The 26975-nt window shown below is 45.5% G+C and overlaps 1 protein-coding gene across 3 annotated transcripts in view; it reads left to right on the top strand.

Annotated features, from left to right (window-relative positions):
- jade2 (jade family PHD finger 2) overlaps nt 1–26975 on the top strand; it is a 216362-nt gene that overhangs the window by 116679 nt on the left and 72708 nt on the right. For all 3 annotated transcript variants that reach the window (XM_085995671.1, XM_085995673.1, XM_085995672.1), the window contains exons 8-10: nt 13210–13421; nt 16669–16836; nt 19498–19614. In XM_085995671.1, the coding sequence (XP_085851797.1) occupies nt 13210–13421; nt 16669–16836; nt 19498–19614 (497 nt within the window). The remainder of the gene's footprint in view (nt 1–13209; nt 13422–16668; nt 16837–19497; nt 19615–26975) is intronic.

Here is a 26975-nt window from a genome sequence, read left to right as displayed (position 1 = left end):
TCATCCCTTTTGTCTCTTAATCTCTCCTGCCTTCCATCCTATCACAGACCTTCCCTTTTGTTCTTTCCCTGCCCCTACACTTGCATAAAAATCCATTTTATCTCCAACTTTTTCCAGTTCTGACAAAGGGTCATCGACTCTGTTTCTCTCTCCACAGATGCTGCCTGACCTGCTGAGTATTTCCAGCATTTTCTCTTTTTATTTCAGATTTCCAGCATCCGCAGTATTTTGCTTTTGTATTAATGTTTAATGTAGTCCCAATTTACTCTGGTGTGGAGATGCCGGTGTTGGACTGGGGTGGACAAATGTAAGAAGTCACACAACACCAGGTTATAGTCCAACAGTTTTATTTGAAATCACAAGCTTTCGGAGCGCTGCTCCTTCGTCAGGTGAAGTAGAGAGATGCATAAAGACACAGCTTATATAGTCAGAGAATAATGCCAGATGATTACAGGTAATCTTTCTAACTGCCATTTATCACACCTCGGCAGAGAGATAATCACAGCAATCAAAGGTGTGAATGGTGTCCAAACAGGTTAGTCAGGAAAACATTACATCAAAGAACAATGAGGTGGGGTCACAAGGGGTCAAATGTTGCAGATGCTGGGTTCTGTATGAAAAACAAAAAACAGACAAAAAATAATTTTTTTTGCTGGAAATCACAGCAGGTCCGGCCGCATCTGTGTAGAGAGAACAAGCCAACAACGACTCGAGTCTGGATGACCCTACGTCAGGTGGGGTTACATGTAGCGTGACATGAACCCAAGATCCCGGTTGAGGCCGTCCTCATGAGTGCGGAACTTGGCTATCAGTTTCTGCTCTACGATTTTGCGTTGTCGTGTGTCTCGAAGGCCGCCTTGGAGAATGCTTACCCGAAGATCGGAGGCTGAATGTCCTTGACTGCTGAAGTGTTCCCCGACTGGGAGGGAACACTCCTGCCTGGCGATTGTTGCACGGTGTCCGTTCATCCGTTGTCGCAGTGTCTGCATGGTCTCGCCGATGTACCATGCTGCGGGGCATCCTTTCCTGCAATGTATGAGGTAGACAACGTTGGCCGAGTCACATGAGTATGTACCATGTACCTGGTGGGTGGTGTCCTCACATGTGATGATGGTATCTGTGTTGATGATCTGGCATGTCTTGCAGAGGTTGCCGTGGCAGGGTTGTGTGGTGTCATGGTCGCTGTTCTCCTGAAAGCTGGGTAATTTGCTGCGAACGATGGTCTGTTTGAGGTTAGGCGGCTGTTTGAAGGCGAGTAGTGGAGGCGTGGGGATGGCCTTAGTGAGGTGTTCGTCGTCATCGATGACATGTTGAAGGCTGCGAAGAACATGGCGCAGTTTCTCTGCTTCGGGGAAGTACTGGACGACAAAAGGTACTCTGTTGGTTGTGTCCCGTGTTTGTCTTCTGAGGAGGTCTATGCGATTTTTCGCTGTGGCCCGTTGGAACTGTCGATCGATGAGTCGAGCGTCATATCCCGTTCTTACGAGGGCATCTTTCAGCGTCTGTAGGTGTCCATCACATTCCTCCTCATCTGAGCAGATCCTGTGTATTCGCAGGGCTTGTCCATAGGGGATGGCTTCTTTAATGTGGTTAGGGTGGAAGCTGGAGAAGTGGAGCATCCTGAGGTTGTCCGTGGGCTTGCGGTAGAGTGAAGTGCTGAGATGTCCGTCTTTGATGGAGATTCGTGTGTCCAAGAATGAAACCGATTCTGAGGAGTAGTCCATGGTGAGTTTGATGGTTCGATGGAACTTGTTGATGTTATCGTGTAGTCTTTTCAGTGATTCTTCGCCGTGGGTCCATAGGAAGAAAATGTCGTCGATGTATCTGGTGTATAGCGTTGGTTGGAGGTCCTGTGCAGCGAAGAAGTCTTGCTCGAACTTGTGCATGAAGATGTTTGCATATTGGGGTGCGAATTTGTTCCCCATGGCTGTTCCGTGTGTTTGGGTAAAGAACTGGTTGTCGAAGGTGAAGACATTGTGGTCAAGGATGAAGCGGATGAGTTGTAGGATGGCGTCTGGAGATTGGCTGTTATTGGTGTTGAGTACTGAGGCTGTCGCAGCAATGCCGTCATCGTGGGGGATACTGGTGTAGAGTGCCGAGACATCCATCGTGGCGAGGAGTGTTCCTGGTTCAACTGGTCCGTGGGTGCTGAGTTTCTGTAAGAAGTCTGTAGTGTCACGACAGAAGCTGGGGGTTCCCTGTACGATGGGTTTCAGGATGCCCTCGACGTATCCAGAGAGGTTCTCACACAGGGTTCCGTTGCCTGATACGATAGGATGTCCAGGTGTGTTGGCTTTGTGTATCTTTGGGAGGCAGTAGAAGTCTCCCACGCGGGGAGTACGTGGGATGAGAGCGCGTAGGATGTTTTGAAGGTCGGGATCGAAGGTCTTGATCAGCTTGTTGAGTTGGCGGGTGTGTTCTTTGGTCTGATCTGCAGCTAACTGTCTGTAGTGTTCCTGGTTGTCCAGTTGTCAGTATGCTTCTTTGCAATAGTCCGTTCTGTTCTGTATGACGATGGCTCCTCCTTTGTCTGCTGGTTTGATGACGATGTTGCAGTTGGTCTTGAGAGCGTGGATGGCGTTGCGTTGTGCTCGGGTGACATTCTGGACTGTCTTGTGAGTGCGGCTGATGAATCTGGCATTGATGCATCTCCTGACAGCTTGAGCATACATGTCAAGCTTAGGGCAGCGACCCTCCGGAGGGGTCCAGTTTGACTCTTTCTTCTTCGGTTGCTGCACTGCAGATCCCTCTGTCTGCTGTTCCGGATCATTGGTTGTCTCATTGGGTTCGCTGCTGACATCTTGGGATTTGTGGAAGAATTCCCGGAACCTCATTCTCCTGATGAATTCCTCTGTGTCTGCCGTGAGACCGATGGGGTCCATTTTGGTGGTGGGGCAGAAATTGAGCCCTCGGCTGAGAACTTCAATTTCGTCTGGTTGAAGGGTGTGGTCGGACAAGTTGACGATGGACTTCCCTGTGGTTTCAACCGTGGTACCAGGGGAGGCTTGGTTGCTGCTGGTGGTGATGCTGAGTTTCTCAAGCTTCCTGTTCTTGGTGTGCATGTAGGCAGTGTAGTTCCGTTGCCTCGTCTGTTTGGCGGTGTCTCGTAGCTGGTCTGCTGTGTCCTGAGCACAGGCTGAGAACATCGACTCTATCTTGGTTTCGAGGTTGCGGCGTCTGCTGTAGCGCTGGTGTACGAGATGGTTGAGGAGTGTGCGAGAGGTACGACGGCAGAGTCTCTCAGCGTAGTCTGTGTTGTAGGTCGACTTGAGTGGGTTCGTGATCTGTAGTCCTTTCGGGATCTTGTCTGCTTTCTTGCATCTCTGTAGAAACTTGATGTCTGTGTCGATATGCGCGATCTTCTTGGAGATCCTCTCCACTTTGAGCCGGCAGTTTGTGGTGTCGATAGTAGCCATGGTGTGGAGATGCCGGTGTTGGACTGGGGTGGACAAATGTAAGAAGTCACACAACACCAGGTTATAGTCCAACAGTTTTATTTGAAATCACAAGCTTTCGGAGCGCTGCTCCTTCGTCAGGTGAAGTGGAGAGATGCATAAAGACACAGCTTATATAGTCAGAGAATAATGCTCTGTGATACTCCTCACTTCAATTAGGTCCCTGCACGGCCACAACCAGTGACTGACCAGTAACCACCTGATGTATAGTTCAAATGCTCTCCTGACACAACCCTAGTTTTAAAGTTCAGTGATTTTCACAGTTCAAGTGACAGTGTACAAACGTTTCACACTCTTGTCATTGTGCTTCATTGGAATCCACTTGACAAAACACTGCTTTTATATAATATATTTAAACTAAAAGAGAAAGCCCATCAAACACCTATCCAACCATTAACTAGTTTGCTGATGGCGCCATCCTCCTAATTAATAACTAAGGTAATTGACCAGTTTGCACTTTGTTGTGTTAATTACATGTTACTCTGTGGACCTGCTGTAGCAGAAAACATTGATAGTGAAGCACAATTAGTTAATTGGTAATAGTTAAGGAATGATGTTTCTCAGCTGTTACAGTTACAGTTAAATAATTGCTCCTCTGCACAAATACCCTTTGCAAAAGGGAATTCTGCAAAGTGATCCCATTGTGTTTGGTCCCTGCCACAAACTCCATTCCCTAGCTACTGACCCCATCACTCTCCCTAACATCTGTTTGAGGCTGAACCACACTATTCGCAATCTTGGTGTCATATGTGGCCCTGAAATGAGCTTCCAACCACATATCCGTGGCATAACTAAGACCGCCTATTTCCACCTCTGGAACATTGCCTGTCTCCGCCCTTGCCTCTGCTCATCCGCTGCTGAAACCCTCATCCATGCCTTTGTTACCTCTAGACTTGACTATTCCAACGCACTCCTGGCTGGCCTCCCACATTCCACCCTGTGTAAACTTGAGGTCATCCAAAACTCGGCTGCCCGTGTCCTAACTCGCACCAAGTCCCGTTTGCCCATGTCCCCTGTGCTCTCTAACCTACATTGGCTCCTGGCTAAGCAATGCCTCGATTTCAGTATTCTCATCCTTGTTTTCAAATCCCTCCATGGCCTCGCCCCTTCCTATCTCTGTAATCGCCTCCAACCCTACAACTCCCCGAGATATCTGTGCTCCTGTAATTCAGCCCTCTTGAGCATCTCTGATAATAATCGCTCAATCATTGGTGGCCGTGCCTTCTGTTGCCTAGGCCCTAAGCTCTGGAGTTCCCTCCCTAAACCTCTCCGCCTTTCTTTCCTCTTTTAAGACGCCCCTTAAAACCTACATCTTTGACCAAGCTTTTGGTCATCTGCCCTAATTTCTCCTTGTGTGGCTCAGTGTTAAATTTTTTGCCTTATAATACTCCTGTGAAGCGCCTTGGGACGTTTTACTACGTTAAAGACGCTATATAAATACAAGTTATTTTTGTTGTTGTTGTACTGTTTGACTTGTCATTTTGGGAATGCTATTTACAGATTGATATGGGTGTGGCTTTCTGTTGTGCAGTGTCACTCTGTTGTTCAGGAAGAGGAGACAGCCCAATGCACTTAAAGCAATATGAGCTCTGTACCTGGCTCGGAGTTCAGATGTGTGTGGGAGGATATATTGGAGCTGTCTGCAGAGCATCCCCCTAAATACTCATGCTCTGTTTCTGATTGAGGTTTGTTGCGTGGTTCTGCATCGCATAGAAGAGGGAGGGATTACAAGATTATAAATGTTTGTCCCAGGTCTTACAGGAAAATAATTAAAGTGATTGAGTGGGGGTGCTTTGCTTGTTAGAACTTTCCTGCTTATATTATCCTGGAGTTATAAATATAGTCTGAATGTGGTGTTTCTTGGTTAGAAACTATTAGAAAATAAATTCAGAAAATCCCACTGATTATGTTGCAGTTGATACTTCATTTGAGTAAGTCATCATGTGCCAACTGCATGGAGAGCCCTGACTATCAATGTCTGCTATGACTGGTGATTTCAAGTCTGTCGTCTTCCCTCGGGAGTTGAGATGACGTTACTGCCTTTATAATCACTTCCAGTTATGCAATGTTCTACTTATCAGAAAGACTAAAGTTTCCGTAGGAAACTGCAATTATATTCAGTGCTGCAGAGGATGCTGGTTATGTACAGGAATGAAAATTTTAACTTCTTTCCCATTTGGACACTGGTTACCCCTAAGATTCACTAGAGCCATCAAGTAATAGTAAATGTGCTGTGTCCCCACTGTGTTATTATTAGTGCCCTTGTTAATGATTTACATTAAACTCTTGTCTGTAGTACTTCAATGCCATCATTATTGTGTTTAAAATAAATTGTATCAAGGAACTTGAACCCCTGGATGTAGTTTGCACTTGAATTCTACTCAACCGTAATGCAGGTGGCAGGGCAGGGCTTCTGCCGCTGCATGGACGCACCACTGGCTGTGGTTGAATTTCTGGGGTCAGGTCATTTAGATTGTTGTTGGGGCACCCTGGCATTAACTGGGAAATGCATCCGAGATGATGCAAGCAATAGCTGTTGAAGGCCTTTGGCTTGCTGCAGCATCGTGTGGCATGGGGTCAGTCCTTTAAAACCTAAACCCCGGCATCCCTGGTGCCCAGTGTTGCAATGACGAAATTACAGAAATTATGTTGGATGATGTATTTCTGTCATTTGCATACCATTGCAGTATGCCCAACGACAAAGAGATGGACGTATTGTATGTCACCTGTCATTTCCAATGGGAAATTGGTCATCCGTAAAATTGGGCGGTGGTCTGTCAGAATGGGTCCCTGATTGATCTCCCGCTCCTCTCCCATTCCCACCCACTCAGGTCTGCTGAAAAAGCCCTAGAGGAAAGATGGAGAATCTAAGCCATGATGTCAGGAGGTGGAATTGAAACAATTTTAGTCGGGAGTGTGTAATGGAACAATAAGACTGCTCTATCAGTGTTAGAATTTGAATATTATAATATGTTTTACTTTTCTACAGACATTTTTTTTAAATTTTAATACTTCACAGCTTTCTATGATTAAACCACATCGCAAACTCCTCAGAGAAGTGATAGATTAAATGTGTTGATGTTAGTGACAGGAAGGCAGGACACCCAATTCAATTATGCGTCTCCTCAGACACCCTTTGAAACTCACTCCAAGCTATTGTAGCAGAGACAGAATTATGAACCATGTATTGAGTACTATTAATTTAACACATTGGCCTAGAAATTCACTATAGCCCTGTTTGGGGCGCCAGCCTCGCCGGGGCGCTAAAAGTAGCGCCCTGGAAGCAGTTGCGGCTGCCCGCCGGAAATTCAGTTTGCACGCCCTAGAGGGAAGCGCGGCGCTACTGGAGGCGCCCCGCATCCCCCTTGGGGCGCTGCAGCTGAATATCGCTGCGCAACGTGCCGCAGCACCACACGCTGCAGCACGGCGTGCTGCGGTACTGCAGGCCTTCCTCCCCTTCTTAAAGGGGAGGGGCCTTGTGCAGCGCGATCGAGGATCGCGAGTGCCGGCAAAAGAGCCCGGCACCGAGGAGAAGTGCTGGGCTCTTGGAACGCAGTCGGCACTCTGCGGGGGTTGGGGGGGGTGCTCAGGAGGCCGGGGACGGCAGCGCGGAGAGGTGCTGGCAGGCGGCCAGCAAAAAAAATGGCCGCCTCGCACCTCTCCTTTAATTAGCGCCTCTACCGCCGCAGGTAGGCCCCCCTGAACCAGTCGCAAATAGCGCCCGGCGTTAAAGCAGGGGGCGCATCTAAATATCGCGATCGGGGCGCTGCGCACACCGATGACGTCATCGGTAGTGGCGCAGCGCTAACGGCTAGCGCCGCCATTAGCGTCCCGCTGAATTTAGTGGGAGGTGTGGCCAGTGGCTTCCGACCCACTTAGCGTCCTCTTAAGGCGCTAATGGGTGGCGCAGCCCACTGAATTTCTAGGCCATTGAGTTTTAGTGAGTTAAAATGATTTACTCTTGTGCCAGAAATGGCCTTAATTGGACTGTGCTTGATGGACTGAATGGCCTTTTTCTGATTTTCTTATTTGTTTTCCAATTTTCTCTCATGGAGGCGGTGACCCCTGCAGGGATACAATTCCACAGGTGCTGGCAGGCCTCCATACCTCACGCAAATGGCCATTCTTCATCAGGGGCTCAAACACTGAGTGTAGGCGAGATACCAAGCGGTGTGGTTATGGGCATCACAGCTGAGCCCAATCCTGTTCTCGTGCCTGATGTCCACATCTTCCAGTCCCAGCAGGGGCCACTTGATGCTGATCAAAGGGTTGGAGCAATCATCTACTCTCAGGAGACCAATTGTTGCACCACGTTACTGCCCTAACTGAGATCAGCTAGCTCAGCTCAATATCACACCGTGTGGTGCATTTCTCCACTGAGCCGTGACCCATTTTATCCTACCTTCTCGTGGTTTATCATTCTGTTAAATTCCTGTGTTTTTTTTTAAAATTGTCTCCGAGTCTACTTTGGAATCTGTTTTGCAATTTTGTTCCTAATCCCTGTGTGTAATGCAGTAGATTGGATTAGGGCAGGCTTTAGAAAGATGAGGAGGCAGCTGAGCTTGGTGGAAGGAGAAATCAGCACACAGGACTACAGGACTGCAGAGCAATAGTAGGATTTATAAAAAAGATGGTAATGAGACCCCAGATCAGAATAAGTATATTCCTTTAACAAACAAGGAAACTGCTAGTAGTTTTAGGATGCCATGGATAAGTCAACAACAGCTTACATTTATATAGCGCCTTTAACATAGTAAAACGTCCCAAGGCACTTCACAGGAGCATTATAAAAAAGAATTTGACACCGAGCCACATAAGGAGATATTAGGACAGATGACCAAAAGCTTGGTCAAATAAGTAGGTTTTAAGAAGAGTCTTAAAGGAGCGAAGAGAGGTTTAGGGAGGGAATTCCAGAGCTTAGGCCTTGGCAGCTGAAGGCACGGGTGCCAGTGGTGGCAGGATTAAAATCGGGGATGTGCAATAGGCCAGAACTGGAGGAGCGCAGATATCTCGGAGTGTTGTAGGGCTGGAGGAGGTTACAGAGATAGGGAGTGGAGGGGCGAAGCCATGGAGCGATTTGAAAACAAGGATGAGAATTTTTAAATCGAGGCGTTGCTCAACCAGGAGCCAGTGTAAGTCAGCGAGCATGGGAGATGGGTGAACGGGACTTGGTGCAAATTAGGATACGGGCAGCAGGGTTTTGGATGAGCTTGAGTTTATGGAGGGTGGAAGATAGGAAGCTAGCCAGGAGTGCGTTGGAATAGTCAAGTCTAGAGGCATGTCAAGTCTTCTTCATGGATGAAGGTTGCTGAGGCAGGGGCAGAGTTGGGCGATGTTATGGAGGTGGAAGTAGGCGATCTTAGTGATATGTGTTCAGAAGCTCATCTCGGGGTCAAATACGACACCAAGAGGGTAGAAACTTGTTAAGATTGAAGAAGAGAAACTATAAGAAAATATCTTTTTTTAAAGTGAGGTGGGACCCCTGCGAGGAAAGTATTGTCAGTTTTGTAGCTGTTGATCAAAAATGGTGGAGTTATTAATAAATATTTTGCATTGATCTTTACTAAAGAGAAGCTGAATCTTGACGTGGTTGAGAGTAATATAGGAAAGGTAGTTGAGTTAAAGAAAGACAAAGTACCAGGGCCTGACCAGATACATCCTATGATCCTGAGATGAGGGAGGAATTTGCAGGACCCTGGAAATTAAGGGGGAAATTTGAACCTGACCAGCTCAAGGGAAACTGATGCGATCGGGTCGGCCGCCTGTTTTACACACCGCCTCCATTGTAGAGTAAAAGCGGACAGAGTGTTAAAGGGACGGCCAAACTGAACCTGCTCATTTCCTTCCTGGCGGTTAAGTTAGAATTGCCCCCTTTATTGCAGGGCTGTTCTGGAACATGGGAGCTAGAGTAGGCCATTCAGCCCCTCGAGCCTGTTCTGCCATTTACTAGATCTGGGCTGATTTATATCGCAGCTCCATTTACCCGCCTTTGCTTCATACCCCTAAGTACACTTATCTAACAAAAATCTATCTCAGTCTTGAAAATTTCAATTGACCCAGCATCCACAGCCTTTTGGGGGAACGTGTTCCAGATTTCCATTACCCTTTGTGTGGAAAAAGTGCTTCCTGATTTCAATCCTAAATGGCCTAATTCTAATTTTAAGATTGAGTCCCTTTTGTTGTGGATACCCCACCAGAGGAAACAGTTTCTCTGTATCTATCCTATCGAATCCCTTTATCATTTTAAACACCTTGATTAGATCACCCCTCAACCGTCTAAACCCAGGGTAATACAACCCACTTTTATGCAACCTGTCCTCATAATTTAATCCTTTAAGACCCTGTATCATTCTGGTGAATCTGTGCTGTACCCTCTCCAAGGCCAATATATCTTTCCTGAGGTGCGGTGCCCAGAATTGAATGCAGGGGACATAAATACAAGATTAAATGCAAGACATTTAGAACAGCGAGCAAGAGAAACTTCTTTACACAGAGTTGTGGGGCTGTGAAATTGACTTCCAGGGGTCATAGATTCATAGGTTCATAGAAGATAGGAGCAGGAGTCGGCCATTCGGCCCTTCGAGCCTGCTCCGCCATTCAATGAGATCATGGCTGATCATCCAATTTCAGTACCCTATCCCTGCCTTCTCCCCATATCCCTTGATCCCTTTAGCCTCAAGAAATATATCCAACTCTTTCTTGAATATATTTAATGAACTGGCCTCCACCGCCCTCTGTGGCAGAGAATTCCACAGGTTCACCACTCTCTGGGTGAAGAAATTCCTCCTCATTTCAGTCCTAAATGGCTTACCCCTTATCCTTAGACTATGACCCCTGGTTCTGGACTCCCCGGCCATCAGAAACATCCTTCCTGCATCTAATCTGTCCAGACCTGCCAGAATTTTATAGGTTTCGATGAGATCCCCTCTCAATCTTCTAAACTCCAGTGAGTATAAGCCCAATCGACACAATCTCTCCTCATACGTCATTCCTGCCATCCCAGGTATCAGCCTGGTGAATCTTCGCTGCACTCCCTCCATGGCAAGAACGTCCTTCCTCAGGTAAGGTGACCAAAACTGCACACAATACTCAAGGTGCGGTCTCACCAAGGCCCTGTACAACTGTAGCAAGACATCCTTGTTCCTGTACTCGAACCCTCTTGCTACGAAGGCCAACATACCATTTGCCTTCTTAACCGCCTGCTGCACCTGCATGCTTACCTTCAGTGACTGGTGCACAATAACACCCAGGTCTCTTTGCACTTCCCCTTCTCTCAATCTATTGCCATTCAAATAATAATCTGCCTTCCTGTTTTTGCCACCAAAGTGGATAACCTCACATTTATCCACATTATAGTGCATTTGCCATGTTTCTGCCCAATCACCCAACCTGTCCAAATCGTACTAGAGTTTCACGACATCCTCCTCACAGCTTACCCTCCCACCCAGCTTTGTGTCGTCTGCAAATTTGGAGATATTACATCCAATTCCCTCGTCCAGATCATTAATATATATTGTGAACAGCTGGGGTCCTAGGACCGATCCTTGCGGTACCCCACTAGTCACTGCCTGCCACTCGGAAAACGACCCGTTTATTCCAACTCTTTGCTTTCTGTCCGCCAACCAGTTCTCTATCCAAGGTAATACATTGCCCCCAATCCCATGTGCCTTAATTTTGCACGCTAATCTCTTATGTGGGACCTTATCGAAAGCCTTCTGAAAGTCCAAATACACCACATCCACTGGTTCTCCCTTATCTATTTTACCAGTTACATCCTCAAAAAATTCCAGTAGATTAGTCAAGCATGATTTACCTTTTGTAAATCCATGTTGACTTTGTCCGATCCTGTCACTGCCTTCCAAATGCTCTGCTATTACATCTTTTATAATAGACTCTAGCATTTTCCCCACTACCGATGTCAGGCTTACCGGTCTATAATTCCCCGCTTTTTCTCTACCACCTTTTTTGAATGGTTGCGGCAGAAACTTTGTCAGCATTCAAGCTTAGATTGGATAGGTCGATGGAGGAAAAGGGGTTGAAGGGATATTGGAACTGGGTGGGTAAATGTGATTCAGACTATTTGCTCACGTGAGAGTAAATGGCAACACCGACTAGACTGGTTGGATTGCTAGGCTTGTTTCCATGTTGTAATTTCTATGTAGCTGTAGCTGGATGGGGTACGCAACTGAAATACTTTTCATTATTTTTTAAAAAAATGGTTTGTGTCACTTCAAATCGAAGATGTAGCACTTATTGTAAGTTTTGAAAACCTTTCGTATTAGCCTGTTCGGCTGGATAGTTCTGTCATTTGAGGACAATTTACAAGAAAAGCATTGTGAGCCCATACTCTGCTGAGCCTGGTGCAGGGGCTCAGGTATGACAGTTACGATGCTATGAATGTACCTTTCTCTTGAGATGAAGGTTTATTTCTGCATGGTTGGCTATCAAACAGTTATGGCTGGTGTGATGCTCATACTTTAGGTCACCTGAATCCTTTTGATATCTCATGATCTACTTGTGGATGAAAACTAAGTACCTACAGATAATTTTCTGACTAAGCCAGAAAGCATATTTGGTGTGAGCATTGATTTTGCAACAATATGGATAGCCAAGGAATGTTTAGGGAGGAAAAAGTTAATACACACAGGGGTAAAAATTCAGTTGTTTGCACCTCCCGTTAGCGCCTTAAGAGGGCGCCAATTGGGGCGTAAAGCAACTAGCGCCCGGGCGCGGCGATGTTTGCGCCGCTCGCGAAATTAACTAGACATTTTGCGGCGGCGCTAAACACTACCACCACGATCTCCTGCGCCGGCAGATCGTGATATCAGTCGAGCGCGCAACGCCCCATTAGCGCCCCGGCCCGGATATTGAGTGGCGCCCCCTGCCTTACCGCCTGCCGCTAGCAACGACAGGTTGAGGGGAGCATTTTGCTGTCAGGAAGGGACTGGGGGAGCGCTATTTAAAGGTGACCGCTTCCTGCCTTTTTTTGCCGGTGACATTTTTGCACCACGCATTCTGTGTGAGAGAGAGAGAGACTTCTGGAAAGATTCAACACTGTGTGAAGGAGTTTTGAGTACTGAGCAGCACTTTGCAGGTTCATTTTGATTTGCCCTTCCTTGCTTCGCCAGCGCTCTGAGGTAGCGCCTTGCTCCTCGGCCTTTGCGCCTTAAGACAGGTGTGAAGCGCCTGATTTAGCGCTCCAATCACCTCCAGGGGCAATAAAAGCCAAGTTTGCTGTCGGAGGTGATAATTAGCGCCAGGCTCTAAACTTTGCGCACGGCCGATAATGGCACCCCAAACGGGGCGATACTGAATTTTTCCCCCACTGTGTCCTAACTCATCTCACCAGCCTGGACATTAAGCGTTGACTGACGATTCTGTTTTGGGGGACATCACAACTGATTCCGATCCAGTCCTCACGGCTCATTCGATAGTGATAAAGAACAGGAACCCAGGCTTAACCCATTCCCCTCTTTCCCCCCATCCCAGCTCAGGAACCCACCCCTCTGTTCCCAGTTGAAATCAGCAGACTCAGCACACACCAGGGATTGACCTACAACCTTTTGTGGACAGCGTGGCTCAACAAGAGACTAGGCAGAGTATTCAGCCATTGAGCCACACGGGTCCAGGGGGGGGTGGGGGGGATGGTGGAACAGCTTTGCCTTGTTCTATTAAAATATAGGTTCTAAAAATAAGATGTCTGTTAAGGTCCAGATCATTATTGAAGAGACAGACAATGTGTTTGTTTTTCCAGGAATGCTTGAAGTTGATGAGCTGATGATGGAAAGGATCATTGAGGAGCTGGAAAGTCAGTGCCAGGAGAACATGAACCTGGCAATTGAGACGGAAGAGGGTCTCGGGATTGAATACGACGAGGATGTGGTTTGTGATGTGTGCCGCTCCCCGGAAGGAGAGGATGGTAATGAGATGGTTTTCTGTGACAAATGCAACATCTGCGTTCACCAGGTAAATGGCCACAGTTTGTTCATGTCCTGGTGTTCCATGGATGTTTCTGTATGAAAGTGTTTTTATTGTAGTTGATGCTCTAGGTGCACCAACACGTGAGGATAGCTGGTGTGGGAAATGGGAATACTGATCTGAGATTGGGGTTAAATAAAATTGTTGGAGCAGAGTAAATGGAGCTTTACTCTGCATCCGCCTCATGTTGTACCTGACAGAATGCTTGATGATAATGATACATAGTCAAAATGATAGAAAGCACGGAAAACCATTAAGCCCATCCTTTCAACATACCATATGTATACTTGCTGTTTCACGGACTTCACCAAAACCATTTTGTTTCCTGGCAAACACTTCTAAATAAAGGTTCTAAAGAGTTTCTCCCTGCATAAAATAAAACTTCTAAATATTTATCTGACCTTAAGTCCTACATTATACATTTTTGGTCTTATGTTTTGGGTTGTTTACGCTCCATATTTCCTTGAGCTTAGAGTCACTGGCCACTCTGGTAAGTGAACCTTGAGTCTTCTTTGAATCAGTGTGTGGTTTTCCCTGCCCAATATCTAGGTAAATGTAACAAAACCCAGGAATCAAACAAAGAACCCTTGTCACTGTACTCTGACCTATTGAATGTATCACGTGCCACCCCATGATCTCGGCTTTGCTAGCTGGATGAATATGAACCTCATCACAATGTGTCTCAGGCTATAAGCTACTAGACAAACTTACTGATCATTGAACAGTACTCAGTACAAGAAGTATATTTACAGTAATTACAAACCACTAATTTCCTCAAAGTTCCCAAACAACAGGTACTTCCCCATGCTAGCTCTCATCATAAAACTAAACTATGACACAGTTTCTTTACTTCTTGCATTGGTTGTACATTACCACAGAGTCGCAGATCTACCCCTTATCTCTGCTGGTTTCAGTCTGCTGTCTGGTTTCAATAAAGCTCAGATATACTTCCAGATTTATTTGAAGATATGCCAGAACAAAAGGACTTTAAAACTGTATTTCTCTTAACTACATTAAATAGTCAGTCATTCGCAGGATTCTAAATGGTGTTTACCCAACAAATACAGCTGCCAAACACACCTGTACTGTAACAGCTCCACAAGATGTTTGTAACTGAATGGAATGATTTAACCGATTGATCAGTCCCAAACACTTTGAATGACCTGTTACGGACCCCTGACCAAGGAAAGTGGCAACATTTGATTCTTGCACATCACCTGGTCTTGTATTTTCTTCAGCTTTCAGCTGTCTCAATCCTCTTTGGAACTCTCTTCCTAAATATCTCTGCCCCTCAAACTCTCTTTCTCTCTCCACCCTTAAAAACCTCTTCCAAGAACCATCCCTTTGACCAAGCATCTAGCCATTCCCTCCTAATCTCTCCCTTTCTAGCTTGACGTCCAGTTCCCGTATGGTTTTGCATTGCTTCACATTAAAGGTGTTATATAAACCCCAACTGTGTTTGCTTTCAGAAGTAGCTAATAGTGATCAATTTTACCCCTGTGTATGCTGTGACTGGCAAGAAAGAATCCAATAAATAATCCACCATGGATACAGTTGCTTCATTTTTGTCAAACTTAAAATAACCTTTGCCTTGCCCTGGCATCTCAGGGCTCATCAGGCTTCAAACATGTATATTCAGGAGTTAGGCCAGCAGTTTTGCTGTTCAGCTTATGCTTTAACTTTACATCCCACGGTGATGACCAACTGCTAAATGGTTCATAGAAACATGGAAGATAGGAGCAGGAGTAGGCCATTCAGTCCCTCGAGCACGCTCCGCCATTTAATGAGATCATGGCTGATCATCCAAATTCAGTACCCGGTCCCTGCTTTCTCCCCATACCCCTTGATCCCTTTAGCCTCAAGAAATATATCCAACTCCTTCTTGAATATATTTAATGAATTGGCCTCAACTGCCCTGTGTGGCAGAGAATTCCACAGGTTCACCACTCTCTAGGTGAAGAAATTCCTCCCCATCTCAGCCCTAAATGGCTTACCCCGTATCCTTAGACTGTGACCCCTGGTTCTGGACTCCCCCGCCATCGGGAACATCCTTCCTGCATCTAGTCTGTCTAGTCCTGTTAGAATTTTATAAGTTTCAATGAGATCCCCTCTCATTCTTCTAAACACTAGCGAATATAAGCCTAATCGACCCAATCTCTCCTCATACGTCATTCCTGCCATCCCAGGTATCATTCTGGTGAATCTTCGCTGCACTCTCTCCATGGCAAGAACATCCCTCCTCAGATAAGGCGACCAAAACTGCACACAATACTTAAGGTGTGGTCTCACCAAGGCCATGTACAACTGCAGCAGGACATCCTTGCTACTGTACTCGAATCCTCTCGCTATGAAGGCCAACATACCATTTGCCTTCTTAACCGCCTGCTGCACCTGCATGCTTACCTTCAGCGACTGGTGCACAAGGACACCCAGGTCTCATTGCACTTCCCCTTTTCCCAATCTATTGTTGTTCAGATAATAATCTGTCTTCCTGTTTTTGCCACCGAAGTGGATAACCTTGCATTTATCCACATTATACTGCATTTGCCATGCATCTGCCCAATCACCCAACCTGTCCAAATCGTATTGGAGTTTCTCTGCATCCTCCTCACAGCACACACGCCCACCTACCCAGCCTGTACGCAGAGATCACTGCTTGGTTAATCTTTGAGTGTATGAAAGTAAACCATCGGAACCAGGATGTTGTGGCCTGATTCTCATAAAGTAGCGGACTGTAATGGTGCTGGTTCTTGTGCTATCACTGACAAAGCACCTATCCTGAATTTCCACAGAGGTTCTTCAGATTCCCCGCCTTAACTTCGGCAGAAGATCAGTTTAAAGACCCCGGAGAGACGGCAGAAGCTGCCATTTGCGCTGTTTCCACTGACCACCTTCCAAAGTTACAGCAGGAGAACTCTGCGGAAATTCTACCCCCCAGTATTTAGATGTTGTAAATAATTGTTTATGGTAACTGTAACTGTTGTCTGTTTCATGGGGAGAAGCATTTAAATGAGGTCCGTGGTGTATGAGAAGAAAATTCCAATTTGTTTTACATGTCTCATTTAGCTATTGATTCCAACGTTGGTTAAGACAGTTAATTCTTTAAGCACTTCAGCTGAATGCTGACTGGATTATGACAAATGACAGTTTGGCTCGCAGGTGTCTGCACAAGAGTTTATTCGCTTGGGTTCTCTCAGGAGACATCTGACCATTTGCTATTTTTAAATCACGACAGGCTTGTTATGGAATCCTGAAGGTGCCCCTTGGCAGCTGGTTGTGTCGGACGTGTGCCCTGGGCGTTCAGCCAAAGTGTTTGCTGTGTCCCAAGAGAGGAGGAGCTTTGAAACCAACACGCAGTGGCACGAAGTGGGTCCATGTTAGCTGTGCCTTATGGATACCTGAAGTAAGACATCCATCCATCTGTAAGGAGATTAACAACAGTGTCTCAATGAACTGCCTTGATCACACTTTGAGAGAAGGAATGGTCCACTGCTCTTCCAATTGACCAAGCAGAATAAATTCATGGATTATATACTTCATTGGTAGAAAACTAGTTGAGTGATTTGTCTTTGTTGCGAAAGATGTGATCATGCTACAGTTGGCTGGAATCAAATATTCAGAGGTTTGCAAGTCAACATATTTAATGTGTTCTGTATAAATTATGAGCTTTTTTTTAACAACCCTGTTATTTGGATGCCAATTGCTCTGGTGAGAATTAAATGATGTAATGGGTTAGATCCAACTCTCCCACCTCTGGGATCTGAATACAGCGTGAACTGAAAGTCTTTTCTCTCAGCTGGTTGCAAAGCTGCTATGTGAAATGAATGGGGACAGTCTCAAGCCTCTTTCCTCATGAGAATGGGCCAATGGAACTGTCCATTAATTTGGTACTAAACTAGCAATCTCACTCAGAGGCTATGAGAATGGCTAGTGTAGGAATTGGAAACATCACTGGTGCAGTATGGCATACTCTTGAGGTTTGGGGTTAAGGCTCCTTGTTGGAGGGGCAAGTAGAGGAAGCCTTACTGTGAATTTATCCTGTCAATACCTTATTTGGGAGTGCTTGATTTTGACACTGGGCACCTGAAATTATTAAGTATTTTTATTTGCACTAGCAACCCTTGCCTTAAGCACAAAAATTCATTGAAAAAGAAAAAAACAGTTACTATAATTTAGTTTTGTGCTTAACTAAACATTGGCAATACCATCCACATCAGGGAGAAAGGAGAATCTGATCTTGTACTGAAATGCTCAGAGATCTTACTGATTTTACTTAGAATAGGCAAAGCCAGGAAGAAGCCTAACTTCTTCATATTTTACCATTGCAGTTTCTCAAACTGGGAGTCGGGACGATCATGTGTAACACACATGAAGCAGACATGTCTGCATTGCCACAAGGCATTACTCCACATTTGCTTACTCTTTCTGTCAAAGTTATGTTCCACCGATGGCAGCACGGTGGCATAGTGGTTAGCACTGTTGCCTCACAGCGCCAGGGATCCGGGTTCGAATCCGGCCTCGGGTGACTGTCTGTGTGGAGTTTGCACATTCTCCCCGTGTTTGCGTGGGTTTCCTCCGGGTGCTCCGGTTTCCTCCCACAGTCCAAAGATGTGTGGGTTAGGTTGATTGGCTATGATAAATTGACCCTTAGTGTTAGGGGGATTAAATATGTGGGGTTACGGGGATAGGGTGGGATATGTGTTGGTGTAGGGGTTACAGGGATCGGGTGGGATATGTGTCGGTGCAGGCTCGATGGGCCGAAATGGCCTCTATCTGCACTGTGGGGTTTCTGTGATTTCTGTGATTCTAATGACAAGAATTACTGACACGGGTGTTTTGTAATCAGATTGTTAGCAGGGCAGTTGGCTCCTGTACATTGGCTAGAAAGATGGCACAAATGAGCTGGGTGAACTTGTGCCATTTGCTGGTTACTGTACGGCTGTTGCCATTAAGAGTAGCTTGACTCCGCCTGAAAGCACTTCACCTGCAAGTTTTGAATAATCGAAAGGATATTTCGCTTCACAAGATTGAAGCTGGAGTTAAGGAATGAAGTCGAGGGAGCTATACCCCGCATCTAACCTGTGGGATACCTGCTCTGGGACTGCTTCCTTAGGAAATATTACTCTATATTAACCTGTATTATACCTGACCTAGAGTGGTGCTCAGTGCTGGCATTAGTAGAGAAATTATTCCAGTTCCCAGCAATGACTTCCATGCCTCACTTCGATGAGTGCAGTGCTCCCCACTAAAATTAGTGTTTGCTTTATCAAAATTATTAGTTACCACAGATAATGAAAGTTTATTAAATCTACACAAATCAAAGTTTACAGTAATAAATAAAACCAGAACATGATGGAAATGTGCAACAAGTCAGTTAGAATCAAAATACTGATCGACCTGCCCTGCATTTCTAGCTTTACCCTTTTTATTTCAGATTTCCAGCATGTGCTGTATTCTATCTCTTAAACATTACACAGTCTGTTAAAATGTGCGGCTCTTTGTCTGCAGGATGATAGCTTTGCGAATGAGGACTGATCTTGATTTTTTTTAAATTCCCTCTCCTTTCCACCCTCTTGGGAAAAGTCAGAGGGCAGTTAACTCACGCCGAGCTCCGGTCCTTTCCTGGGCCCATTTTATGGGTCTCATTGCCAAACCTTGAGAGCAGATCACAGTCACCCTTCTGGTTGAGGAATGGAGTAGGGTAGAAAATAATTTATGAAATGTATGTACAACATTGAAACACCATAGCATAGGACCACAGACTGGGAACTAGTGGGGTTGAAATCCCAATTCTGACCACTTAATGAGCTGAGGCCACAGTATCTCCATGAATCAAATGAGTGTTGCAGTGACCAGTCAAATGTGGCATGGGCAGAGGCCTAGCAAAAAATTCTGCTGATTGTCCTTGTGGTGGCAGGGATGTGTGGCCTGGTAAGACCTAGGTTTATAAATGGGGAAAAAGTTAAGGATGGATGCTCTTTGAGGATAAATGCCCCCCCAAAAATTACATTGTCTGTTTAATTATGACTAAGCCTTAAGGTTTACTGTGTTTCAATATTTTTAGGTAAGTATAGGTTGCCCTGAGAAGATGGAACCCATTACGAAGGTGTCACACATTCCCGCTAGCAGATGGGCTCTGGCTTGTAGTCTTTGCAGTGAACGGACTGGGACATGTATTCAGGTCAGTATGAACAAATTTGTATTTTGTTCTGGTAGTGGACAGAGGTGATTATAGCCCCACATTAGGCCTCATGCATTCATTAACCCAGCATGAACCTTCATTTTGACTGATAGTAGACAGGAGAATTTACATCTTTGTGAAACTTTATAGAATGTAACTGTCTTGGGTTCTCCTGGTGGCGACAGCTTATTAAGGCATTGAATAGCTGACTCATAGAAACCATGAACGCTCCAAGTTAGATTCTTCCCCCCCCCCCGCCCCCATCCGTGCTGAATTAGTTGATCTTAGCCAGGGCAATGGTAGGAGCTTTACAGTTTGCCACAGTGCTCCTGGGTTAGGAAGAGGAAAATTGGTCTGGGTTCCCACTGCTGATTGCTGTCTAATGACTCTTCCTAGAAAGTGCACATGCCTAGACATTGGGTGAAGACAGGGTCAGGGGGCAAACAGTCTGCTAATGGTCAATGTGTAGGTTCGTACATGAAGGATGGTCGCTTTGGCAAAGTACCCGAAGTCGACCACTATCTGTAGAACTGCACCCCAGATCACTTTCAGGTGAAAGGAGAGGGGAGGAAATTGTCAGAAAAAAATGCAGAGAACAATGCATACTTTAAAATATGGGCTAATTTAGAACTTGCATATAGTGTTACTGCGGATGTGTTTGAATAGTCTCACGTTAAGGAAATTTCCTGTTGTTTTAGTTATTTGTAATAGTTTTGGATGCATTCACTTTAAAAAAAAATTATATAGAATTTATGAGCTTCGCCTCGACCCAGCAACATATCCTTCTATTCCTTTCTCCCTCGTCTTATCTAGCTTCCCCTTAAATAGATCTCCATGTGGTAGTGCGATCCACATTCTTACCACTTTTCATCTGGTCTGAAGATGCTGTCTGTTGGGCATACTTCCACAGACACTGACAACGCTCTGCCTTCTTGCCACACTGGGCTATTCCTCATGTTTGAACTTAGACGGCGAGGCCCCAAAATCCTGATGTCACCGTTCCACCTCAGAAGTGCGATGTCGCAGCAGAAGGACACAAGTCCCCGGGCTGAGATCATTGGCTTGATTAAGCGGCTAGACCTGTAAGATGCTTCAGAAGAACCCGCCTCTCTCCACCAGCTGACGTCCGAGCAGCCTACAACCCTTTAACTGTAGGGAAGCAGAGGCTCTTCCCAGGTTGAGCATTAAACGGCCTGTTTTCTTCTTCTGCTTAGGGAAGCTCAGGGCCACATTTATTAAGGTGATCGATTACCTTAGTCCTGCTACCTTTTTGGGGGCATTTCCAAGGATATAATCGGCAGAATTCCTGGCATGAAGGGGACGTAGAGCAGAGGAGTTAACACCCCCACCTCACCAGTGGCATTTCCTGTGCTTCTTCCATTAGGCGAAATCCCGATGGGATCGGGTTCAGCCCCAAATTTGCTCCCCCACGCAAAATGTGTCACCATTGCACCCTCCATCGACCCCGGAAATTGCAGTCCCTGAGTGTTGTCAGGCTGTTTGATCATGAGGGTGGGGTGGAAATCATAGTTGAGCTTGATCCTGTCCTCACCCAATGTCCATGCACGGGCACTTCCCAGTGCAGGTTATTTGATAGCAATCAGATGCAGGAACCCAGCATTATTTTTCCCTTGCTGAATTGAAGAGCAATACTGAGATCAATTTTAGCCCCCGACTGTCTTGGCTGAATTCAAGTAGAACAACACAAAGAAGAGATCAAACCTGAGATCTTACTCATCTATTTGGCTAAGTAGCACACCAGGTGGCACATTTACTGTCTGGGCCATTGGCTGCCCAAAAAAAACTTTAAATAGAAAACCTTTAAAAAAAAACTTAATTTTCACATACAATATTTGGTTAGTGGGTTGTCTCCTAATAAGTTGGAAATATGAATAATAATTGCTTTGAAAGATCCAAATAAATGGATTTTATTACCCTGCGGAGGTCTGGTACAGACATCAGAATCTTGCTGGATATTAAATAGAAGTTGTTTGGAGCCTGCAGTTTTCCATTCATTTCTGTTTCAAAAACTTCAGAAACACATTTCAGCTGGGTTCTCCCACAGACACAAAATAAAGTCTGAGTATGTGAGCTGTCTACCGTCCAGAAGTGCCACCTTCACTGGTGTTTATAACAGGTGCCCAAAAATGTTACCTGAGGGCCTTGCAATACTTGACTAATCATAGAATCATAGAAATTCATGGCATAAAAGAGGCCATTTGGCCCATTGTGTCTATGCCGGCCGAAAAAGCCAGAATCCAACCTAATCCCACTTTCCAGCTCTTGGTCCGTAGCCTTATAGGTTACAGCAATTCAAGTGCATATCCAAGTACTTTTTAAATGCGATGAGGGTTTTTGCCTCTACCACCCTTTCAGGCAGTGTGTTCCAGATCCCCACCGCCCTCTGGGTGAAAAATGTTCTATTCAACTCCCCTCTAATCCTTCTACCAATTACTTTAAATCTATGCCCCCTGGTTATTGACCTCTCTGCTAAAGGAAATGGGTCCTTCCTATCCAATCTATCAAGGCCCCGCATAATTTTATATACCTCAATTAAGTCTCCTCTCAGCCTCCGTTCCAAAGAAAACAATTCCAACTGATCCAATCTTTCCTTGTAGCTAAAATTCTCCAGTCCTTCCAACATCCTCATAAATCCCCTTTGTACCCTCTCTAGTGCAGTCACATCTTTCCTGTAATGTGGTGACCAGAACTGTGTGCAGCACTCTAGCTGTGGCCTAACTAGTGTTTTATACAGTTCAAGCATAACCTTCCTGCTCTTATATTCTATGCCTCGGCTAATAAAGGAAAGTATCCATACGTCTTCTTAACCACCTTATCTACCTGTCCTTTTACCTCCAAGGTCCCTCTGTTCCTCTACAGTTCTCAGTATCCTACCATTTATTGTGTATTCCCTTGTCTTGTTAGCCCTCCCCAAATGCATTACCTCACAGTTCTCTGGATTGAATTCCATTTGCCACATTGTCTGCCCACCTGACCAATCCATTGATATCTTCCTGCAGTCTACAGCTTTCTTCCTCACTATCAATCAAGCTCACGGCAAATTTTTGTATCATAATATAATAGTCATCTACAGTAGTACTTGATCGGATGTGTACTGCTGGACTTTATGACAGGAGCGCATTTGTAATGGCTCCAGTAGATGGTGATAATTATAGAGAATCATAGAATGGTTACAGCATGGAAGAAGGCCATTCGGCCCGTCGAGCCCGTGCCACCTCTCTGCAAGAGCACTTCAGCTAGTCCCACTCCCCTGCCTTTCCCCATAGTCCTGCAAATTTCTTTCCTTCAGATATTTATCCAACTCCCTTTTGAAAGCCGTGATTGAATCTGCCTCCACCACCCTTTTAGGAAGTGCATTCCAGATCTTAACCACTCGCTGCGTAAAAAGTTTTTTCTTACGTCGCATTTGGTTCTTTCTTAAATCTGTGACCTCTGGTTCTCGACCCTTCTGCCAATGGGAACAGTTTCCCTCTACTCTGTCCAGACCCCTCATGATTTTGAACACCTCTATCAAATCTCCTCTCAATCTTCTCTGCTCCAAGGAGAACAACCTCAGCTTCTCCAGTCTATCAACGTAACTGAAGTCCCTCATTCCTGAAATCATTCTTGTAAATCTTTTCTGCACCCTCTCTAAGGCCTTCACATCCTTCCTAAAGTGTGGTGCCTATAATTGGACACAATACTCCAGTTGGGGCCGAACCAGTGTTTTAGACAGGTTCATCATAATTTCCACACTTTTGTACTCTATGGGCTGGATTTTCATTGAGGAGGCGTGTAGGAGGCGGGATTACAACTTTCGGGATTGTAGTCCCGTCTCCATCGAGTTGTAGCCAACCCACGCGATTTTGACTTGATTGACCTTGTTGAGCCCACCCAGCGGGCTCAGCAGGTTAATTAAGAGCCACCCAGCAACAGGTGACATCACAGATTGATATTTCATCTGTCAAGACCTTTTGACAGATGAAATATCAGCATTTGACAGCTGTTTGAAGCTGTCAAACACTGACAATCTGTACTCCAAGTTAATTCCTTCCTCTCAGGATGATTTAGAGATCTCTCTGGAACAGAAAGCTGAATGCTGCAATTTTTGACAGATCACGGCCATTCTGCTTTCTGTGCCGGTGAGATGAGGGACTCCCGAGACCTGAAGGAAGGAAGGCTGTAAAGGTAAGTAAAGGTATGTAAAACTTCTTTAAACACTTTACACACACCAAACACACTTACCTCTGCACTCATGCATCCATCATTCACCTGAACACTGGACATCTCGACCCCTTCAAGCCCTTCAGCCCGACGGCCTGCCTCGCTAACTTGGCGTGGTTTGGAGCTGTCGGGAATCCCACACTTCAACAATGAAAATAGGGACTAGGCTAAAAACTGCCTGTTAACTACCTCGGGGAGGCGGGTCCCAGTGTGGGTCGGGTACACGCCTCCTTTGAAACTGGCTTGGGGGCGGGATGGGTTTGTGCCCCACCCCCCCACCCCCGATTTCGAGATTTTTAACCCCCCACATGCCTCCAATCCCGCCTCCACGGCCCAGTGAAAATCCTGCCCTATACCTCTATTCATGAAGCCCAGGATCCCGTAAGCCTTTTTAACTGTTTTCTCAATCTGCCCTGCCACCTTCAACGATTTGTGCACACATACCCCCAGGTCTCTCTGTTCGTGCACCCCCTTCAGGATTGTACCCTTTTTATATGTCCTCTCCTCATTCTTTCTACCAAAATGTATCACTACGCACTTTTCTGTGTTAAATTTCACCTGCCATGTGTCCGCCCATTCCACCAGCCTGTCTGTTTTGTCTGTTTTCTTGAAGTCTATCATTCCTCCTCACTGTTCACTATACTTCCAAGTTTTGTGTCATCTGCAAATTTTGAAATTGTGCCCTGTACACCCACATCCAAGTCATTAATATATATCAAGAAATCAGTGATCCTAGAACCGACCCCTGAGGAACACCACTGTATACCTTCCTCCAGTCCGAAAAACAACCATTCACCACTACTCTCTGTTTCCTGTCACTTAGCCAACTCCGTATCTATGCTGCCACCGTCCCTTTTATTCCATGGGCTTCAACTTTGCTGGCAAGCCTATTATTTGGCACTTTGTCGAATGCCTTTTGGAAATCCATGTACACCACATCAACCGCATTGCCTTCATCAACCCTCTCTGTTACCTCATCAAAGAACTCAATCAAGTTAGTTAAACACAATTTACCTTTAACAAATCCGAGCTGGCTTTCTTTAATTAATCCACACTTGTCCAAGTGACTGTTAATTTTGTCCCTGATTACTGTTTCTAAAAGCTTCCCCACTACTGAGGTCAAACTGACTGGCCTGTAGTTGCTGGGTTTATCTATACACCCTTCTTTGAACAATAGTGTAACATTTGCAATTCTCCAGTCCTCTGGCACCACCCCCATATCTAAGGAGGATTGGAATATTATGGCCAGTACCTCTGCGATTTCCTCCCTCAATTCCCTCAGCATCCTAGGATGCACCCCATCTGCTCCTGGTGACTTACCTACTTTATGTACAGCCAGCCTTTCTAATACCTCCTCTTTACCAATTTTTATCCTATCAGGTATCTCCACTACCTCCTCCTTTACTATGTCCATGGCAGCATCCTCTTCCATGGTGAAGACAGATGCAAAGTACTTGTTTAGTACCTCAGCCATTCCCTCTGCCTCCATGCATAGGACTCCTTTTTAGTCCCTAATCGGCCCCACCCCTCCTCTTGCTGCCCTTTTACTATTTATATGCCTATTGAAGACTTTGATTACCTTTTATGCTGGCTGCCATTCTATTCTCAGACCCTCTCTTTGCCTCTCTTATTTTCTTTTTCACTTCTCCTCTGACCTTTCTATATATAGCTTGATTCTTAGATGTATTTGCAACCTGACATCTGTCATACGCGCTCTTTTTCTACTTCATCATATTCTCTATCTCTTGCGTCATCCAGGGAGCCCTGACTTTAGTTGCCCTGTCTTTCCTCCTAGTGAGAATGTACCTCAACTGTACCCGAACTATTTCCTCTTTAAAGGCAGCCCATTGTTCCATTACGGTTTTGCCTGCCAATCTTTGATTCCAGTTTACCCAAGCCAGATCCATTCTCATCCCACTGAAATTGGCCTTCCCCCAGTTAAACGTTTTTACTCTAGATTGCTCCCTGTTCTTTTCCATAGCTAATCTAAACCTTATGATACTATGATCACTGTTCCCTAAATGTTCACCTACTGACACTTGCTTCACTTGACCTACCTCATGTCCCAGAACCAGATCCAGAAATGCCTCCTCCCTCGTCGGGCCGGAAACATACTGATCAAGAAAGTTCTCCTGAACACACTTCAGAAATTCTTCCCCTTCTCTGCCCTTAACACTATTACGATCCCAGTCTATATTAGGATAGTTAAAGTCCCCCATTACTACTACTCTATAGTTCTTGCACCTCTCTGTAATTTCTCTGCAAATTTGCTCCTCCATATCTTTCCCACTATTTGGTGGTCTATAGAATACACCTAGCAGTGTAATGGCACCTCTATTATTTCTTAACTCCATTTAAGAAATATTTAATACTTCATGCAGTGGATAGCCATTCATCCAAACATAGAATGACGTAGAATATACAGCACAGAAACAGCCCAATCGGCCCAACTAGACTGTACTGGTCTATATTCCACATGAGTTTCCTCCCATTCTATCTACCTCATCGTAGAGTATGGTAGTGTAGTGTTTATGTTACTGGACTTGTACTCGGAGGCCTGGACTAATATACTATGAGGAGCGATTGAGTAGAATGGGCCTATATTCTCTGGTATTTAGAAGAATGAGAGGTGATCTCATTGAAATGTATAAAATTCTTAGAGGGCTTGATGGCATAGATGCTGAGAGGCTGTTTCCCCTGGCTGGAGAGTCTAGAACCAGGAGTCACAGTCTCAGGATAAGGGGTCCGCCATTTAGGACTGAGATGAGGAGAAATTTCTTCACTCGGAGGGTTGTGAATCTTTGGAATTTTCTACCCCAGAGGACTGTGGATGCAACATTCCCTCTAAGCTGTGCAGCCACATAGCTGCCTGCCGGTCCCAAACAGCCCGGGACCGGCTTTTCCAATGTGAAACTTTGCGCATGTGCGAAACTTTGAATGGGCCGCACAGCTCATTAAAGGGACTGTGCACATAAAAATAAATTAGGGGGAACACTGTGTGGAGGTTCAGTCGTTGAGTTTATTTAAGACTGAGATCGATAGATTTTTGAGCACTAAGGGAATTGAGGGATATGGGGATAGGGCGGGAAAGTGGAGTTGATGTAGAAGTTCAGCCATGATCTTATTGAACGGCAAAG

Source organism: Somniosus microcephalus, chromosome 8, assembly GCF_052327205.1.
Source record: "Somniosus microcephalus isolate GS21.2 chromosome 8, FLI_Smic_1.0, whole genome shotgun sequence".
NCBI classification, from domain to species: Eukaryota; Metazoa; Chordata; class Chondrichthyes; order Squaliformes; family Somniosidae; genus Somniosus; species Somniosus microcephalus.
Note: the sequence above shows the minus strand (reverse complement) of the source record. Positions and strands in the feature narration are given on the sequence as shown.